The 16,811-nt window shown below is 47.0% G+C and overlaps 1 protein-coding gene across 2 annotated transcripts in view; it reads right to left on the reverse strand.

The window, feature by feature from the left end:
• Positions 1-4,690: 4,690 nt before the first annotated feature.
• The window catches only part of RAB38 (RAB38, member RAS oncogene family), a 57,792-nt gene continuing 45,671 nt past the window's right edge, over positions 4,691-16,811 (reverse strand). For both annotated transcript variants that reach the window (XM_083170160.1, XM_083170159.1), the window contains exon 3: positions 4,691-4,917. In XM_083170160.1, coding sequence (XP_083026286.1) covers positions 4,765-4,917 — 153 coding nt within the window. In that variant the 3' untranslated portion in view covers positions 4,691-4,764. The remainder of the gene's footprint in view (positions 4,918-16,811) is intronic.

Below are 16,811 nucleotides of genomic sequence, written 5' to 3' on the forward strand. Positions count from 1 at the left end.
ACACAACACACACACATATATATATATATATATATATATATATATATATATACACACACACACATACATACATACATACATACATATATATACATACAGGGGCGCCAACAGCCGTGTAGACCCCTGGGCACCCTGGGCATAGCAATGTATTGGGGCACCTACCGATCCTCCAGCGGTAGGGGTGGGTGAAGCTTTGATGTCCCCCACGTGGTAGGGGGTATTATATCACCCGCTCAGCATGTAGCGCCTGGATCAGTAATTTCCACAAATTACCCCTTTACTGCACAGATGGTGGGAGATGGGGTGGGAGAAGGGGGCCTTGGGCTGAATGAAGGGGCCCTGATACATAACTTCCAGGGTGGTAGAGGATGTTTAATACGCAGAGGAGGGGTGTATAGTGGAGTGGGCTTATTATTCATAATTTTCTGGTGGGAGGACAGCTTGCTTGACTGCAGATATCTCCAGTTTCCAGAAATAGATTTCTTAGATTTTAATGGAATTAAAAACTAGAGAATCCCACCTACCAAATGGTATTGGGGACTATGGGATCAGAGTTCAGGAGGCAGAGCAATCTGCCAACGAGTATATAAAACTACATACCAGGTGTGTGGAGCTGGAGCAGTAACCAGCTGCTGGAAGGCTGATATCTCTGGTTCTGGGAAAAGTAGAGACAAGCTACTAGTGTCCATCAAAGGTTGAGAGTCCCAGCTTTTGGAATTTACCCTCAGAAAAACTGTAAGTCAGACAGAACCTGAAATATCTGACTGGGAAGAGCAATTAACAGGCTTGGATGGGGACCACTGCTTTGAAGTCAGATATCTCCGGTTTGCAAGGGCCGATTTTTAAAATTCTTGTACCCATGGAAAGAGGGGACCCTCAGCTTTCAGGCTAGAGCCCTTAGACTCCTGGGGGGGTTTCTGGGTACTCAGAAACCCCCCCTGCGTGCGCTACTGCTGTTTGCTAGGCGGCAAATATATGCAGCCTAGCGAACAGGTCTGAAACAGGCCCCTGTATGTATTAAATCTCTGTGATTTTTTTCTAGAGTTTTTGCTCTCAGTATTTTCTTCCTAAGTTTTGCTCTTTGCATGTTGACCTGGACTTAAACCAGCGGGCCTGGCGCCCCCACTAAAACTTACAGCGGCAGCGGCACACATACACAAATTTGGATGATTATCTCAGCGCCACAATGAGACTATTGCATTTTTCTATAGTCTCTCATGCTGGGTAACAGAATATGTCATCCCCTGCAAATGGAAACTGTCATCACCTGTAGACGCGCCATTACAAGAAATAATGTTCCCGAATAAATGTAATTTTCCGTGTTAGCGTGTTCTTCCATCAAACTGATTATTGCTAACGGGTGAAATGAGCTAGGTGAGTAACACACCATGGACACAGGGATTGTGTGCTACTAATCAGATCGCTTTTACAATGTGGCACACCTGGGAAGGCTCCTGAGCTTGTTGGGACCTTGCTATACCCTTTACCTGAAATAGGCAGGACATAGAGGAAATTGGACATGATTTTGGTCAGATGTAGGTAAAACTGGGATCAGGTGGATCGGGTGTGGTTGGTCTGAATTATACCGCTTTCAGACCGCAAATGCAGGGTCGTACCGGGACTTTGAAATGGTTCAGTTCCAGTGCGGAGGTATGCAGTGAATTGTTTGGTCAAAATTCAGTGATGTCACTGCTGCTAGAAAAAAATATGTCAGCATTGCCCTCGCTGGTGATGTCAGCAACATATTGGGTACACACTGGATGATCCTTGGTATGTCAGCCCAATCATCCAGATTATGCGGACGGCTGGAACTGTTCTAGGAAGTGTCATGAGAGTGCAAGCAGCTGATTGGTTATCCTGCCTTATCACTGCTTCATACATTTACCCCAGTATATTCAATCTTCCTCTAGGTTAGTTTATAGATGTATACTGTGCAGTATTACTGTGTGCTGTAATGTCTTATCAATTAACGTCTTTATACATTGCATTCGAGTTGAGTCGAGTATCCCTTATCCGAAATGCTCGGGACCACGAGCATTTTGGATAAGGGATTATTCTGGATTTCAGAATTTCTTTTTTTCATATTCACCTCATCCCCTGGTGTCCACGGCGAACATAGTATTTGTCTTCAGCAGCATCTCCCGTTCCAAGGGTGCATTGCGCCGGTGTGCCGGTGATGTCACCTGCTCACTGGCGAAATGCATCCTTGGGACTGGGGATGCCACCGTTTACATCAGGGGATGAGGTGAGTATGAAAAAAGGAGTGGGGGGGGGGGATCAACAACAAAAACACCCCGACTCCTACAGTTTTCGGAATATTTCGGATTTGGGATATCCAGATAAGGGATAACCAACCTGTACTACATTCCCTGTCATGTTATTATATTTCATTGAGTAAAATGCTATAATGAAACAAATTTCCAAAAAAATAACTATTTGTGATGAACCATAAATTTGTAACATTATTTGTCAATTTTCAGAAATGTTGGAGTAAGATGGGAGTTTTATTGAAGATAGGATTTAGCTCAAAGCAACCAATCAGAATCTACTTTTTATTTAGCACCTTCTAGAATATAATAGAAGGTATCTGACTGGTTGCCCATAGCAACAACATCCCATCTTCAATAGAATTCCCATCTTAGTAAATAAACCCCGTTATGTGAAGGGATCAATGAAATTTTGGAGAAAAACAGTAGTTCTAACGGTCATAAATGTAAGTGAGAGAAAGCTTAAGATTACATGAAGATGAAAGCCTGGAAGCATGGATAAAAGATAGACCGGGGATAAAGCGTTCACAAGGGGAAGATGCTCGGATGTAATATTAAGTAGCATATTGTTACCATATATTGGAGGGTGAGGATTTCTTCCCTTTGAAACCATTGATTGTTCCTGCACTTAGCGGTTCCGATGGAAGCGCTTGTTAGTAACTTTGCTCACACACAATCATGAACTTCCAATGCAGAGAATTATGAGAAATTCAACTATTAAACAAATTGTTGTCTATTTGTTGCAAAGAGGTGTAACCTTGGAAATTGCACAAATAGAGAGTGAATCAGAGGTAGGGGGCAAATAAAGATAGGATGGATCTGGTTAATGGTACAGGCAGTGGCGGGTCCAGAGGCGGGGCCGCAGCGCTGTTAAAAATTGAAATAGAGGAGCCGCACCGACTGTCATGCCAAACCCTGCCAAACATCACCGGACGGTGTTCACTGGCAGTTGTTGTAGTTCCGTTATTTGAAGTTTGGATGCAGCGACTTCCTCTGGACCCGCCACCGGTGGTTATAGGTATTTGGGTTGCTGGTTCATCTTCTCCTTTGTTAAAGCCAGCCTTTACACCATTGTAGCCTCTAGAACAGGGCTGGGCAACACCGGCCCTCCAGATGTTACTGAACTACACATCCCAGCATGCCTTGCATCAGTTTCAGCATGGCCACATAGCAAAACTAATGCAAAGCATCCTGGGATGTGTAGTTCATTAACATCTGGAGGGCCGGTGTTACCCAGCCCTGCTCTAGAATATATTTTGTGCAGCTTTGTAATACATTATTTTCTCTATAATACATCAGTTTCCAGCCCGTCAAAATGATGGAACCGGGTAACAGTAATGTCAGCGCCTGCATCTGTGCAAATCATCCATTTGCGGGTGCGGGTGATTGCAGGTGCGGGTGATTGCAGGTATGAGGGTGCAAGGGGGGGGGGGCAGCACTGCGGGTGGCGCTTAGTGCACACGCACCGCTGTGAATTTCACAGCATTGCGTGTGAACCAGAATAGGGTCCTCGTGTATTATTGTATGTGATCCTGCTGGGCGGTAGTATATGGCCCCCTTCAAAATGTAATTTTATATGTATTACATACAGTAATTTGGGTTTTTGGCTGCGTTGTGCAGTACCTCACTATACCCTGAAGATGGCGCTTACAGAACCTTTTTTTTTACTAGTGTTCTTTGTAAATCAAACCTCTGTAAATCCGTTGGGCAACATTTAGGGCCTTATTCTAGTTCACTCTTTCTGACAAAATCCTTCTTAGATGGACAAAACCATGTGCACTGCAGGGGGGGGGGGGGGGGCAGATGTAAAATGTGCAGAAAGAATTAGATTTGGGTGAGTTATATTGTTTCTGTGCAGGGTAAATACTGGCTGCTTTATTTTTACACTGCAATATAGATCTCACTTTAAGGTAAAACCCCACCCAAATCTAATTCTCTCTGCACAAATAGCATCTGCCCCACCTGCAGTGCACATGGTTTTGTCCATCTAAGAAGGTATTTGTCAGAAAGAGTGAACTAGAATAACCCCCTTAATGAGGTGCAATTTTTTGTCTTTTTTTTTTTTTTTGCTAATTACGAATTAGCATCCCATTAAATTGGCGATTTGTAGACTTTTTATGGTAAAACATCTAAAAAATCCAAAAATTGCATCCTACTAAATGTCACCCAGTGTTATAAAACTGCAACTATGGAATAAAAAGCAATCAGTCACGTGCTGTGTATAATTTATCTGTTGTAGCCTTGAAAAATCAGAGAGAGAATTTGATTGGTTGCCATGGGCAACACCACCTTTTCATTTTAAGAAGCTTTAGTAAATAATTTACCTCACGACTGAATGGAGTTTTGTGTCTTGACAACTCACAAAGTCAGACATACATACGACTGTAACATTTTGTCCGAGGGATGAATCAGCACTGAGAATGGTCGCTGTAACCACACAATGTTTATTGGATATTATATAACAACTGTGCCAAGGGATGGAAAGAACAGAGAAACATTAGAACTTAATGCAAGCAGAACAACTAGCTATTTTGGAGGAATTCATTTGGGGTTTTACAACGTCTTGTTCCACGGACTGCATTATATCGCTCTCACTGGCGATAATGTGTTTTACCAGGCACCTCGAGGCCTCGTCGATGTTTATATTTTCCTGGAGAAAAAAAAAAGGAAATAAAGAGGCCATTAAAATGAGAAGAAAGTAATAAGGTACGACATGCCGTACTTATGTAATATCTGGGCTCACGTTTTTCTTATGAGACCACGTGCGCTCGCCACGCTTCGGGCACGGTAGCTCGCTGCGCTCGCCACACTATATAAAATCAACTCCATGCGTAGTTGGATAGTAGGGCTATGAAAAAATGGGGTGCATTTAACATGGGAGCGCAGATAATACATAAGTACCGTATTTGCTATGATACAACTTCCCACATTATATACTGTAGATTTCACACACACATTCATAGATCATTGTAAGAAAATTGATATGGAAATTAAATCCTTTTTGTACCACATGGAGACTATGAAGAGCTTTCTCTTATCCAGTTACAATACCCTTTATGAAATAACATATTTCACTATATAGTGCCATACCCAGGATTCAAGCTCATAACCTGTTGCATTCCACTTTAACACCCTACCCATTGAGCATAAGAACTATGAAATTTCTAACTATATGAAGCTAATTGTACTTTGTAAAAAAAATAATTTGCAGTGCAATTGAGCAGATTTATGTAGTACGTAGCCGCACATCCAATCGCGTGCAGCCATACCATACTTGCCTACCCTTCCGAAAAGGTCAGGAGGCTCCTAAAAATCGAATCCCCCTCCCGGCCCCTGGGAAGGTGATCAAGCCTCCCTGCAACCCCTGGAGCCACTAGTTGAAATGCCGGGATTTGCAGCTCTTCGGGGAGGGGGGAGGGATTAAAATGATGCAATTTGCATAATTTCGTCTCTCTCCAGGAGAAGCTTTTCGGGGGGGGGGGGGGGGGCTTACTGTGATTAGGCCTGCACCCTTTTCTACAAATACCGGGATTCCTGAGTCTTTGGAGAGGGTAGGTACTAAATTACACGATTAGCTTCATTTTAGCCCCGCCCCCTCCCCAAAGAGCTGCAAATGCCGGTATATGACCGGCAGAGGGAGGTTGTGCAGGAGTTGATGCGGGGCCCCGCTGAATGCGGGAGGCTTGTCCACTCTTCTTGGGGGCCAGGAGGGGGACACGATATTTGGGACCCTCCCGGCCATTCCGGGAGTGTAGATAAATATGTAGTAAATTTACCTCGAAGATGGCAGGTAAGAAACAAGCAATGCAACCAGTGGCGTTTTTACCTATGGGCTGCAGGGCTAACCCCCCCCCCCCCCCCCCAGGTCAAATCCGCCACTGTGAGACTGCACTGGCTTCACTGTGACTGGCAGCGAGTACCTATTGGAAGTCCGACCTGCCAGTCACCAAGGCAGTCCCATTGGGAGGTGTTGCCCCCCTCCGGGATGCCTCTCTCTGCACAGCTGTGGGGCAGCCCCTAAAACGAGTTCTGTGCATGCGCAGTACCATGGACGATACTGCGCATTTGCCATATACGGTACTGTCAATACATTACTATGAGTCTGCTCCCAAAGCAGCCTCATAGAGGCTGGGGCCAGCGCATGTGCACTACCGAAGAGGCTACTGCGCATGCGCCAGTCCCATGACGGTGATCGGGACAAGAAGATGGAGTTGGAGGTGGCGGGACCAGCAGCGGCACCGGAGGGGGGGGGGGGAACCCCGGCAGCCCCCCTCCTTCGACAAGGTAAGAGCCGCCACTGAATGCAACATCAATAGATTTACACTATAAGTATACTTTCACCCTTATTGGAATTTATAACAACATAACGGTTATTTTATAAGCCCATCGTAGACAGTAAAGTTACATCTTCCCAGAAGTACAGTACAGTACATGTTCTGCACAGTGTCAAATCTAGTGACGGGGAACGAGGGAAAGTAACAAATGAATCTGTTTCCTCGCTCGCCTGTGAGTAATAACCATTGCTGGATATAGCTCAAGTCCTGAAAACTATTAATAAATCACAAGAGGGCATATTGAGGCTGGGTGCCCAGATTCCACAGCTATATAACATCATTTTCAGAGCGGTGTGAAAGTCTAATCAGGGGAAAGAGCCAATCGGAGAGCAGGCCCATCACAGCGGGTTACCCGGCTAACAGGAGATTAGGAATGCACAGAGGAAAATATTTTTAGCTTCTGAAACATCACAAGGGTTTAGGTAGACCTCAGCGATTAAAGCAGGGATGCCTCGGTTCCCACTGCCTTTGTGCCGAGCGGTTTCACACATCTTATACATTTGTTTAGTAGTAACTTGTGCGACCTAGTTTCTCACAAGTATTCTGGGGCCAGTGTAATATTAGGTCAATCCAGTACATTCCCCTTTAGTATACATCATACATGTATTCAGCAATCTCCCTCTCTCCCTCATTAGTCTAGCAATCTCCCTCATGTCACCTAGCCCACATTACACTGTTACATCATAGTTGCCTACCCTCCTTCATTCTACAGGAGACACCCTGACATAGCAGCAATCTCCCTCTCTCCCTCATTAGTCTAGCAATCTCCCTCATGTCACCTAGCCCACATTACACTGTTACATCATAGTTACCTCCCCTCCTGCATTCTGCAGGAGACTCCCTGACATAGCAGCAATCTCCCTCTCTCCCTCATTAATCTAGCAATCTCCCTCATGTCACCTAGCCCACATTACACTGTTACATCATAGTTACCTCCCCTACTGCTTTCTGCAGGAGACTCCCTGACATAGCAGCAATCTCCCTCTCTCCCTCATTAATCTAGCAATCTCCCTCATGTCACCTAGCCCACATTACACTGTTACATCATAGTTACCTACCCTCCTGTATTCTGCAGGAGATTCCCTGAAATAACAGCAATCTCCCTCTCTCCCTCATTAGTCTAGCAATCTCCCTCATGTCACCTAGCCTACATTACACTGTTACATCATAGTTACCTCCCCTACTGCTTTCTGCAGGAGATTCCCTGACATAACAGCAATCTCCCTCTCTCCCTCATTAATCTAGCAATCTCCCTCATGTCACCTAGCCCACATTACACTGTTACATCATAGTTACCTAACCTCCTGTATTCTGCAGGAGATTCCCTGAAATAACAGCAATCTCCCTCTCTCCCTCATTAGTCTAGCAATCTCCCTCATGTCACCTAGCCTACATTACACAGTTACATCATAGTTACCTCCCCTCCTGCATTCAATAGGAGACTCCCTGACATAGCAGAAATCTCCCTCTCTCCCTCATTAGTCTAGCAATCTCCCTCATGTCACCTAGCCAACATTACACTGTTACATCACAGTTACCTCCCCTCCTGCATTCTGCAGGAGACTCCCTGACATAGCAGCAATCTCCCTCTCTCCCTCATTAATCTAGCAATCTCCCTCATGTCACCTAGCCCACATTACACTGTTACATCATAGTTACCTCCCCTACTGCTTTCTGCAGGAGACTCCCTGACATAGCAGCAATCTCCCTCTCTCCCTCATTAATCTAGCAATCTCCCTCATGTCACCTAGCCCACATTACACTGTTACATCATAGTTACCTCCCCTCCTGCATTCTGCAGGAGACTCCCTGACATAGCAGCAATCTCCCTCTCTCCCTCATTAGTCTAGCAATCTCCCTCATGTCACCTAGCCTACATTACACTGTTACATCATAGTTACCTCCCCTACTGCTTTCTGCAGGAGACTCCCTGACATAGCAGCAATCTCCCTCTCTCCCTCATTAATCTAGCAATCTCCCTCATGTCACCTAGCCCACATTACACTGTTACATCATAGTTACCTACCCTCCTGTATTCTGCAGGAGATTCCCTGAAATAACAGCAATCTCCCTCTCTCCCTCATTAGTCTAGCAATCTCCCTCATGTCACCTAGCCTACATTACACAGTTACATCATAGTTACCTCCCCTCCTGCATTCAATAGGAGACTCCCTGACATAGCAGAAATCTCCCTCTCTCCCTCATTAGTCTAGCAATCTCCCTCATGTCACCTAGCCAACATTACACTGTACATCACAGTTACCTCCCCTCCTGCATTCTGCAGGAGACTCCCTGACATAGCAGCAATCTCCCTCTCTCCCTCATTAGTCTAGCAATCTCCTTCATGTAACCTAGCCCACATTACACTGTTACATCACAGTTACCTACCCTCCTGCATTCTGCAGGAGACTCCCTGACATAGGCTAATGAGGGAGATTGCTGCTATGTCAGGGAGTCTCCTGTAGAATGAAGGAGGGGAGGTAACTGTGATGTAACAGTGTAATGTGGGCTAGGTGACATGAGGTGAGATTGATAGGCTAATGAGGGAGAGAGGGAGATTGCTGCTATCAATCTCCCTCATGTCACCTAGCCCACATTACACTGTTACATTACAGTTACCTACCCTCCTTCATTCTACAGGAGACACCCTGCCATAGCAGCAATCTCCCTCTCTCCCTCATTAGTCTAGCAATCTCTCTCATGTCACCTAGCCCACATTACACTGTTACATCATAGTTGCCTACCCTCCTTCCTTCTACAGGAGACACCCTGACATAGCAGCAATCTCCCTCTCTCCCTCATTAATCTAGCAATCTCCCTCATGTCACCTAGCCCACATTACACTGTTACATCATAGTTACCTACCCTCCTGTATTCTGCAGGAGATTCCCTGAAATAACAGCAATCTCCCTCTCTCCCTCATTAGTCTAGCAATCTCCCTCATGTCACCTAGCCTACATTACACTGTTACATCATAGTTACCTCCCCTACTGCTTTCTGCAGGAGACTCCCTGACATAGCAGCAATCTCCCTCTCTCCCTCATTAATCTAGCAATCTCCCTCATGTCACCTAGCCCACATTACACTGTTACATCATAGTTACCTACCCTCCTGTATTCTGCAGGAGATTCCCTGAAATAACAGCAATCTCCCTCTCTCCCTCATTAGTCTAGCAATCTCCCTCATGTCACCTAGCCTACATTACACAGTTACATCATAGTTACCTCCCCTCCTGCATTCAATAGGAGACTCCCTGACATAGCAGAAATCTCCCTCTCTCCCTCATTAGTCTAGCAATCTCCGTCATGTCACCTAGCCACATTACACTGTTACATCATAGTTTCCTACCCTCCTTCATTCTACAGGAGACACCCTGACATAGCAGCAATCTCCCTCTCTCCCTCATTAGTCTAGCAATCTCCCTCATGTCACCTAGCCCACATTACACTGTTACATCATAGTTTCCTACCCTCCTTCATTCTACAGGAGACACCCTGACATAGCAGCAATCCCCCTCTCTCCCTCATTAGTCTAGCAATCTCCCTCATGTCACCTAGCTCACATAACACTGTTACATCCCAGTTACCTCCCCTCCTGCATTCTGCAGGAGACTCCCTGACATGGAAGTAATCTCCCTGTATCCCTCATTAGTCTAGCAATCTCCCTCATGTCACCTAGCCCACATTACACTGTTAAATTTTTCGGGAAAAAAGGAATGAGCGATAGATACATTTACTTTGAATCATCAGCCCCTATTTCTCAGCACTTTACCCATACTTGCCTACCTGACCCTCTCCATGAGGGAGAAAATGCTCTGTTCCTGGACTTCCCTGGTAATGTATGATTGCCATCACCTGTGGTGAAACCCCTTTCTTATCAATTACCTAGCTCCCCACAGGTGATGGCAATCCTACATTACCAGGGAAGTCCAGGAACAGAGCATTTTCTCCCTCATGGAGAGGGTCAGGTAGGCAAGTATGACTTTACCAAGTATAGTAACTCTTACTGACTGCTGTGGGGCATCATCTACATTTGTATAGAAGTCATTTTAAAAAGATTCCTCTCAGATATAGCAGTACTCACCCACACTTCTAGATGTTCTCTTTTCACAATCTCTCCATAAATGGAACTAGACACGCCCTTTGGGTGGAACATAACACGCCCCTTCAATGGGACGCTGTGCAAAATTCTATTACCAACTATAATCTCCCTGAAAGTAGTTTTCAAAAGTAGGCAAGTATGCTACACAGATGCCTCAGATCAGGAGTGGCCGAAGCAGTCCTTTTTGAGTGCACATGTTTGAAAATGACAGTTATTAATGACTGCTCCAGCTACAGTAGGTGGTCTAGAAAACGTGAGCTGTTGGCAGATCTCGAGGACCGGCTTGACGGGACCACGGACCCTCACACGTGCTGGGACCCTCCTGGTGTCTCTGATCTACGGACGCCCTGTGCAGAAAGCAGGCGGGCAGCTGACATCCACTGATGTCACCTGCCCGCGTCACTGGGCTATTTACCTGGGAACACCCATGAAACTCTGGGCATTCCCATGGGCTATGCCCCCTTCCTCCGCCCCCTGGCAGCTCCGCCAGGTGCGAGTGGTGCGGCGAACATGTAGTTCGCCGTGCCCACTCGCACCCTGCATTTGCACATGTGCAGACACAAAACTTCGGTCCCCCGTGCGATCTAGCGGGGGGGACCGATTACAGTACAATAACTCCCATAGTGTAACACACGTGCAAACGCACTAGAAAAAAAACACTCAGTTCCATGGACATTTGTCTTGCGTGCAGCACTGAATTAGGGCCATAGAGAAGTGTGGTGACACCCGGTGTGCGCTCTGCATTGTCGCCGGAGGTGGGTGCGTCAGCCGGAAAAGAGAGTGTGGCCTATTTGAAAGGGGGTGTGGCCTCCCAGAAAGCCCATTTTCGGCACTCCAGGGGCGTGGCCAGAATCCTTGAAAATGCTGGATGCTCCTGAAGACAAGACTGTCTTTAGTGGTGGCACTTTTGAGAGTGACACCCTGCGGGGCCACAGCACCCAGTTGGTGCAGCCACTGGACTTTAACTACTGACACATACTGTAGATCTCAATAATACAGAGGTTTCCCGGCTGGTAGTTTAGCCAGACTGCTCGGTTCTAGATCATGTTATCTTCTGTCTTACACTGTAAATACTGAGCCGGTAAACACTTCATTCCATTTATGTAACAGACAATCGCTGGCATTTCTATAGCAATCGTTATTTCCAAGGTCAGCCTGACGAAAGGCCTCATTGGCAAACAATTGTGGAGCGATTTAGTGGGACTATAAACTTACAACAATCAGGGCAATGGTGGAGGGATCAATGGCGCGCTGAGTCTGACGAACGCTCAGACTTTATTTATTGGTGGCCTAAGCTGTACGTGATTATATCGCCTTCAGGTTTTAATAGGTGCATAAAAGTCTATGGACTGGGGCAGATTAAGGTCACATTCACACTCTTTCAGCATTGATTTACTCTCCGCGGCACCATCCACAGCTGACAGTAATCCTCTTGGACAATAAGTTGTATCGTACAATGCTCATTAGTGATCTAATGACAAGCCTAGGCTTAGGGAGCTGGGGATGCTGGTACCTGTAGTTCCTGGACAGAAGGAACGTTATGGGCTGCCTACTTCTGTATCAGCTAATAGTCTATGCAGTGGCGTAACTATAGCTCCGCAGCCCCCGCGGTGGCGGGGGGGTGCAGAGAAATTGGGGGCGCCGCTGGGGGGGCTGCGGGGCTATAGTTACCCGCGGTCTGCGTCTCGCCCGGCTCTCTGTCGGGACCTTCCTGACGTCACGGTCCCGGCCGGCTCCTGCTGCAATGAAAACTGACAATTAGAAAATGGCTGCCCCCATACTGCAGACAGTTTTCTATCTGCAGTATGGGGGCAGCCATTTTCTAAGAGTCCGTTTTCATTGTAGCAGCAGGAGCCGGCCGGGACCGTGACGTCAGGAAGGTCCCGACAGAGAGCCGGGCGAGAGTCGGACGCAGACCGCAGGTAAGAAGGGGGGGCAGGTTAGGTGGGGGGCGCCGAATAAACGTGCGGCGGGGGGCGATAAATAGTTAGTTACGCCCCTGAGTCTATTTGTACTGATTGCAGTACAAATTTGTTCTCAAAATGGGCAAAACCATCTGCACTGCAGGTGGGGCAGATGTAACAGGGGCAGAGAGAGTTAGATTTGGGTGGGGTGTGTTGAAACTGAATTCTAAATTGCAGTGTAAACATACTGCAGCCAGTATATACCCTGCACAGAAACAAAATAACTTACACAAATCGAATTCTCTCTGCACGTGTTACATCTGCTCCACCTGCAGTGCACATGGTTTTGTCCATTTGAGAAGGAATGTGCCTTTGTGAGTGAACCAGAATAAGGGCCAATATCTGCTGCAAAGAATAACAATGTGATAGTATTGGCAAATATTGTATCATTTACTGTGGTTCCTGTAAATTCATTTTATATATTCCAGTTCTACCTCTATGGTGTGCCCACAAAATGAGTGGGCGCACCCATAGAAACACTGGGCTTACCCCTGCAAATGCAGGCGTGTCCATGCCTGCATGGGACGGGCAGCTGATGTCACATGAATCAGTCTGAATGAGGCCTAATGTTACCTGTTCTCCCCTGTCCTCTCCATTGCTGTACTTTCACATGTAACCGAAGGAGTAATTCAGGTGCGGTTGCACCTATGATATAATCAGTGGTGACTCCAGAGTGGGTGTGGCTACAAATGGGGAGCCACACCCACTGCCAGCGAGTTAGTTTGGAATGCCAGTTGGTGCAAATCTCCTATTTGAATTTTGAACTGTGCTGCAGCCCCTCCTCTGGAGCCTACCATGAATATAATGCGCAAAGTATCGATGTTCAGTATTTTGCGCAGGAGTCAGGACCCATTCTGCACATGTGAGAACAGGTCTTGCAACATCGGGAGCAGAAATGCAGCAGAATGAGTCTGCTGTTGTTCTGGGGATGGAAAGAGGGGGTGTCAGCCTCTGTTTGGGAAAACAGAGATGTGCTACCACCATTTAGGGGATGTGAAGACATCAGGGATCTCCACTGTTGGATGCATCACCATACAGCGCTATCACAGCGCAAATCTAACTGCGCCGAATTGACCCCTTAAATGACTCCCTGCCATTTCCAAAATCTCGGGTTACCAATACCATCTTCCCTTCTCCCAAAGTCACCAGCTACTCTCATTATCGCCACAATTCCATTAGTGCTCCCAGGCCTACTGCCGAAGTGCTACACTTGATTCATTCATCCAGAATACCATTTATTAAAACACAAGTTACTACCAAAACTTGTCCATCCTCTTAGCACCTCCCACCTCGACTACTACAACAAGAGGTGCAGAAGGAAATTGCAAGGCCGAGTACAAATGAAACAGGGAGGTTCTTCTATGACCCCCTACCTCTATAATATATGTAATTTGGAATTGGTCCAGTGAGATGTCCCTTAGAAAGTGAATTCAGATGGCATCCAATAGTCCTGCTGCAATCTGCAGTGAATCAGAAGCAATTGACAGCCAAGGTCATCAGATCAGGCATCTTCAAGTTGCACCCCATCAGGGGCGGCACCACCACTAGGCAGCCTTAGGCATTTGCCTAGGGCGCCAGCCACTGGAGGGTGGCAGTTTAGAGCTACCCTCCCTCCCTAGATGGAGATGAGCGGCGCTGGTTGCGGCCACAACTCCCTCCTCCACCCCTGGAGCGACTTGGGGCCGCTGCATCACCCCCACCCCCCAGGGAGCGTCGCAGTGACCTACGCCGCATTACCCGGCAAGCCACCCCCCCCTGGAGCGTCATGGCGCCGCATCACCCAGAAAGCCCAGTTTGCCCCGCTCCTGACCGCCCGCCTTTCCATGTAATTAAATGTGTGGGTAGGTCAGTGTGGGATTTACAATGAAAGCAGTAAGGCTGTTTACACACAGGGGTGATTTTGTCTAATATGAGCTGAGCGAGAATATTGCCCGCGATGGGAGTGTGCACCGGCGATATATCGGCAGGTGCACGCTCCTGTTTTCTCCCCCGTAGTGATTGCTGGTCCCAGGAACATGCTCCTGCGACCAGCCGATTTCCACTGCCGGGCTCCCCGGCAGTTTCTTTTTCAACAACGACCATCTCTGGTCACTGATGCAAACGGAACACTGAGCGATATATCGCTCATTGCGAGCGACATATCGCTCAGCGATCTATCCCCCCATGTGTACGGGGCTTAAGACTGACCTTTGTCTCTGATCTCCCGGTCTCACTGCTCCACGCCTGCCGCACTACTTGGTAAGTCATTACACTCAAGGGAGGCTCTAGTGATGAGGGAGATGGGTGGTGCAGCACAGTTCAAAATTCAAATAGGGGAGTCACACCAACTGCCATTCCAACAGACTCACCGGCAGTTTGTGTTTCTCCCCCATTTTTGAAATGTATACTGTGCTTCAGCCCCACCTCTGTCTGGAGCTGCCACTGAATACACTGGTTCCCTTTGTCCACAGAAAATCCAATAATTGACTTTCCCTGACTTCCAAGGCCCTCAACCACCTCAAATACCTTCATACTGTACTGCAATCTTATATCTCAGTCTTGACACTAAAGCTGGGTACACATATATACAATTGTCGGGCTGTTCTTCCGTTCTGGGTCGGACCGCCGTTCAATTGTATATGTGTGTACGCTGTCCCGTACGAGCGATAAACGGCAAAAAACTGTCTTGACCGTCCATACTCGGTCGGTCGACGGTTCTTTGCTGTTTACTTTTAATCCGACAGGACGGCCCCATATCGGAACAAAAGATCAGTGTGTACGCACGTTCGACCGATATGCTGCCATCCTTGCGACTATACTACCAAAGCTGGAACGCCCATGTGGGCGTTCCATAGCTGCATAATCTCTCGGCAGGGTGACTAAAAAAAAAAACGGCGTGGGGTCCCCCCCACAGCCGTAACCAGCACCAGGCTGAAAGAAACGGGGCTGGTATTAAAAAATCAGGAAACCCGACAAATAGGGGTTTCCTGATTTTTTAAAACAAGCCCCAGGTCCGGGGCTGGTTCCCAAAATAAGGGGGACAAAATGACTAGGGGTCCCCCGTTTTTTAAGAACCAGCCCCAGGCCAAACCAGCCAGCAGGGTAATGCCACAGCCGGGGGACACTTATTAGATAAGGTCCCGTGGCCAAAGCATTCAGCCCTCTGACCGGTCAGCCTGGCCAGGGGTCCTGGGGAATAGGGGACCCCCCCCCCCAATAAAGCCCCCCCCCTCCAGGACTTACCTGACCAGGCTGAAGCCTGGTGCTGTCCCCGGTGGACCCGGGCTGATTGATGTGTAAAAAAATAGAAGAAAAACTATTGTCTACTGTGGAACTATTTATTTGTTTTGAGTTTGCTTAGCCTCAGTATTATTTCCTTCGGCATGAAATCCACAATGAGATCTGGCTTATTTGTCCCGTTTGTGGTAAATGTTCGTTCCACAGTCTGCTCTCCTTTAGTAAATACTGATGAGAAGAACTCATTTAACAGTTTTGCTTTTCCTGTATAGGCTTGGGTGTTATTTAGAATTTCTGTTCTACCAGTATAGCGGCACTTTGTCCACTGAGCCCCAATGTCTCAGGCTCCAGCAGGGAGTCCATACCTCCCAACATGACCCATTCCAGGAAAGACACAATACTCTGTTCCTGGAATTCCTTCTTAATTTATGATTGCCACCATCCGCTTTGAACAGGTTAGCTGATAGGAAAGGCATTTCAACATAGGTGATGGCAATCTTAAATTAAGAGGGATGTCCAGGAATAGAGCATTGTGTCCCTCCTGGAAAGGGTCATGTTGGAATACATGCAGAGATGCACACGCTGGTAAAATCCTGTTTGTCATTGGGGCCTTGTTCCAGCCCCTAAAGGCTCCTGCAGAACGGAGTCTTCCCAATAAGATTGCTCTGCCTTTGAGTCTCATGCAATGATGAAGTAATTGGCCTCCAGGACACCTGATCGGTCCCAGCTGACTGAAGTCCTAAATCATGTCCACTGACAGTGATTGAGAGTCCCATGTTGAGACAATCACCAGGACCCAAGTAAGTGGATCAGCAAAGAGCAATCAAACAATAGAAAAGGGATTAAATACAAATTCTCTTGTTGTCAATGGTCAAGCATTAAGAAAGTGCAAGTAATTCTCACACAATAAATTAATAAACAGTCCCAGT

Source organism: Crinia signifera, chromosome 2 (assembly GCF_055691185.1).
Source record: "Crinia signifera chromosome 2, ASM5569118v1, whole genome shotgun sequence".
NCBI lineage: Eukaryota > Metazoa > Chordata > Amphibia > Anura > Myobatrachidae > Crinia > Crinia signifera.